Below are 4,196 nucleotides of genomic sequence, written 5' to 3'. Positions count from 1 at the left end.
TAAATGCCTAGGTATCTTTGGATATTTGAGCACATTATTCCTCCAGGTCACTAGAGGATGAGGTTAGGATTTTTCTACCCTAAATTAGCCAGGCTTTTTGCCAAACTCAAGTCTTTCTCCCGATATCATATTCTTCCCCCATAAGAACTAGATAGGGTCTCCCTCTCATTGGTTTCCAAATTCACCTGTGGAAAACACAGCAAGCTCTACTGTCCTAGGAAATAGTGAGCTGAGTTTTGTTTGGTTTTCTTTTGGGATTGTTTTGCAAATCTTTCCACTGGCCTAGGGTATGGCCCATCATCTCAAAGTTTATTTTACACAAGATTAGTCTGGGGCAAAATGGTTTGTTAGTGATAATTATACAGTCAAAAAAGAGCTCAATTTGCTCTTCCAGTTCAATGTGGCATAAGGTTAAGATGGACTTTTACCTAAGAAGCAGTTATGTGTGAAATCATCGACAAAGGGCATGTTTGACTGTTGTCTGATTCTTTGCAGCTGGTCCTGAAGACCTTTGCAAGAACCCTTTGACCATGGAGGACCTCATCTGTTACAGCTTCCAGGTGGCAAGGGGAATGGAGTTCTTGGCTTCACGCAAAGTAAGGAACTTCTCAGGAGGAGTGGCATGTTATTTATCTGACTGTGGGAAATAGTGCTGTAGGTCTATAGAAGGAAACAGCATGTTCATCTTTGGACTAGCAGTTGTCCGCAACATTTTCTTTTTGCTCTAGGGCATACCCAGATCATTAATACTACAGAGTGAAACAGCCCTTGCATTTATTGACACAAATGTTAGTGGTCTGTATAAGGTTTATGGATCACCAATTCATAGAAGAATGATTAAGTAGTTGGAGGAGGAGATCTGACTTATATGGACAATTAAAGGAATTAGGGACAAATCCCTGGTAACTGGAGCTAAACTAGAGTAAAGAAGTTTGCTCTGAGGAAGGTGCCTGTACCTTGTGCAGTGGGATTGGATGCACAGTGTGAGGAAATATGATGCTCACCTATGAAACTTAATGGATTACTCCTTGGAGAGTCTCTTGCAGTCAATAGCACCTCACCTGCATTTTTGCCTTCTAGAAGTGCTTTTCTGTGGTTTGAGCCTGAATCCCTATAGCACATGTTCCAAAGGATAGCAGTTCCACTAAGACTGAGCAATTGCCTGCAGTTGTATAGAAAAATAAAGTATTTAGAAATGGGAAAGGGAAATAGAAGTGGGAAATGCAATACTACTCTATAATACGGGCTAGGTGTTCAGTAGCAGATTTCAGAGTCTTTACTAAAAATATGCTTTTGTCTGCCTTTCATACATCCTGATTGGTGTGTGTATGTAAAAATATCTTTCCATGATCTGCAGTTTTAGTCCATATGAGGAGCAAATCTGCAGCTACTTTCAGAGCCTGACTTTTTTACTTCAAGCTATTGAGGCTTGAGTTTTGAAGTTTTTGGGTTGTTGACTAAGCTGTTGCTCTGCATAGGTAAAGATATGGACTTTTTTTCTCTGTAGCCAAGATTAGTTTGTGTTGGAATCAAGCTGGCATTTTAGTGTGATGTTTTTCTGAGGAATAGTGGAGTACACAGATTTGAGTGAACCTAAGTAAATCTAAAGGTAATCAGATCTGAACCTGTTTTGTGTCAGCTTCTTAGGATAATTAATTAGCTAGCTTCAAAGACCCTCTCAGTGTAGTGGATAAACAGATGTATGTTTGGACTTGGGAACACAAGTCTCCGTGAGCCAAATCACTTGTGACCATCAGAAAAGCACTTAAAATCATCAACTGTTGATGCTGAGGTTTCTTTTTCTTAAAAGGTTTTAAGAATTATCTGGCCTTTGAGAGTAGGAGAACACATATGTGAAAGAGATCAGCCCTGTGGACAGGGCTGTGACGACAGGCAGTATATGAAGTTGTTTACTTCTCTTTGCAGTGCATCCACAGGGACCTGGCTGCTCGTAATATCCTCTTGTCAGACAATAACGTGGTCAAAATCTGTGATTTTGGCTTGGCTCGAGACATCTACAAAGACCCAGATTACGTCAGGAAAGGAGATGTAAGTTTCAGATTCTCTATTTGACAGAGAATTAATATGAAGTCCAGACTCTGTTGGGGTTTTCCCCCCTTGAACAGGTTTGTGAAAACTCAGCATTTTGCTAAACTGCCTTTTTGTTTATGGAAATGTTTTCAGGCCAGGCTACCCCTAAAATGGATGGCACCAGAAACCATTTTTGATAGAGTATATACCATTCAGAGTGATGTATGGTCCTTTGGAGTTCTGCTGTGGGAAATATTTTCATTAGGTGAGTCACTTCAATTTTACTGAGCCATCTTTAAACAAGAGAGTCTGGAGAAGACAGTCAGTGTTCTTGGATCCTCTTTAGTATTTTCTTTTTGCTTCTTGAAATATACCTGTTTATTTTCTGCATCAAAATAAAATAGACTTGAATTTCCTTTAAAATGCAAATGTAGGAACATGGACTTAAAATGCTTCTTCGTACAATTTCAGGATGTGGTGATGTGCCTCATTTATTTTTGCACTTTCCGTCATAAATATAAATTGTTTACACCACCAGATATACTGAATTACCTTATTAACACAGGCCATAGCAAATTAATCCCAAAATTTAAGAGTCTAATGCATTAAAATTCCTGTTGCTTTCATTTTAGGTGCATCGCCTTACCCTGGTGTGAAAATCGATGAGGAATTCTGCAGAAGACTGAAAGAAGGAACAAGAATGAGAGCACCAGACTATACAACACCAGAAATGTGAGCAACTGTTCTTCCAGCTGCCCCCATTTTGTCCACAATAATAGCAGGTGCTGGAGCAAGCAATAGGTGCTGTTTTCTTTGTGCTGATATTTCAATTTGCTTTGTCCTTCTAGGTACCAAACAATGCTGGATTGCTGGCATGGAGATCCTAAGCAGAGACCAACTTTTTCAGAGCTGGTGGAGCACCTGGGGAATTTACTGCAAGCCAATGTCCGCCAGGTACATGAACTGTGTTCTCTAGGTGCTAAAACCACCAGCTGAACCCCTGCTGTCCTGCCAGCCACCACAGCATTCCATAGTTGGGTGCTGTCTGCTGGCGCCATCAGGGAGCCTGGGCTTCTTCCACCGCTCCCATTGCTGACCAGCAGTTGAGTCTCTGACTTGTAGAGAATAGCTGGTGGGGTAAAGGTCCCAGAGGTTGAGTTGTGGTAACTAAAATCCACCCTGCCCTGCCAGCAAGGGCTTCCCGTGACACCACTGCTGTCTTTCTGGGGAGTTGTTGGCACAGGCTCAATTCCCTGCTCTGCTGATGGTTTCTCTGAATGCTGCAGATGCATTTCACCAGGTAGCTCCTGTTGATCTTACTGTGCCAAAGATGGATATCTTAGTGTATGTGAGGGTGTGGGCTGCAATGCTTTTAATGACTGTCCTGGAAAACAAGGATACAGCTGCTCATGAGCAGGTCTGTGCAGATTAGTGTAATACAACTTGTCCTGTGTGCAGGCATTGCTGGAAGAGAGCCCACTGCAACCAGATGGGATACATGGGCCTCCCTACCAGGTTTTCCATCTTGTGGTTTCCTCTTCATTTACTATGGAAATGGACAAAGTCAGGGCAATAGATGTGAGCCCACTGGATGAAGGAGGGTGGATTTGTCTGTGTGCTCTCCTATTACACAAGTTCTCCCTTTCTAACTACTAACCACTAACCTGTCAGTGATGATGGGAATTACTTGCCCTTCCAAACTATCAGATTCATGTTCTTTTTGTCATTGGAATTCAAACATTACTAAAATCTACATCTTTAATTTCAAAGACATAAATAAGAAGTTCAATTTATACATACATGTTGTATGATGTTTGTCATATAAGAACGTAATTTTTTAAAATTTAAAACTACTTGGCAGTGGTTCCTTTAATTTTCCTTCTTTTAATGCAGCTGCTTCTGCAAAGGTGGTATAATGTTCATAGTTTAATAAAGCAACCAGGGTAGCACTGTGGTTGATGCATTCTCCACATACGTGCATGTAGCTGTTTATATCTTTGTGTCTCTGTAGCCTATTGAATTTTTGTATTTTTTCACATTCTACAGGATGGTAAAGACTACGTTGTCCTTCCTTTGTCAGTGTCGCTGAATATGGAAGAGGATTCGGGTCTCTCTCTCCCAACTTCACCTGCTTCCTGTAGGGAGGAAGAGGAAGTCTGTGATCC

General features: G+C 41.2%; 1 protein-coding gene across 1 annotated transcript in view; it reads left to right on the top strand.

Moving 5' to 3' along the window:
- KDR (kinase insert domain receptor (a type III receptor tyrosine kinase)) overlaps positions 1-4,196 on the top strand; it is a gene marked incomplete at its 5' end in the record, with an annotated part of 28,391 nt that overhangs the window by 19,826 nt on the left and 4,369 nt on the right. The window contains 6 exon segments of the mRNA XM_009074473.1: positions 496-596; positions 1,927-2,049; positions 2,185-2,296; positions 2,664-2,763; positions 2,880-2,985; positions 4,078-4,196. The exon segment at positions 4,078-4,196 is cut by the window's right edge and continues 25 nt beyond it. Coding sequence (XP_009072721.1) covers positions 496-596; positions 1,927-2,049; positions 2,185-2,296; positions 2,664-2,763; positions 2,880-2,985; positions 4,078-4,196 — 661 coding nt within the window.

The sequence above is a fragment of the Acanthisitta chloris genome, unplaced genomic scaffold, assembly GCF_000695815.1.
Source record: "Acanthisitta chloris isolate BGI_N310 unplaced genomic scaffold, ASM69581v1 scaffold16305, whole genome shotgun sequence".
In the NCBI taxonomy this organism is placed as follows: Eukaryota; Metazoa; Chordata; class Aves; order Passeriformes; family Acanthisittidae; genus Acanthisitta; species Acanthisitta chloris.
Note: the sequence above shows the minus strand (reverse complement) of the source record. Positions and strands in the feature narration are given on the sequence as shown.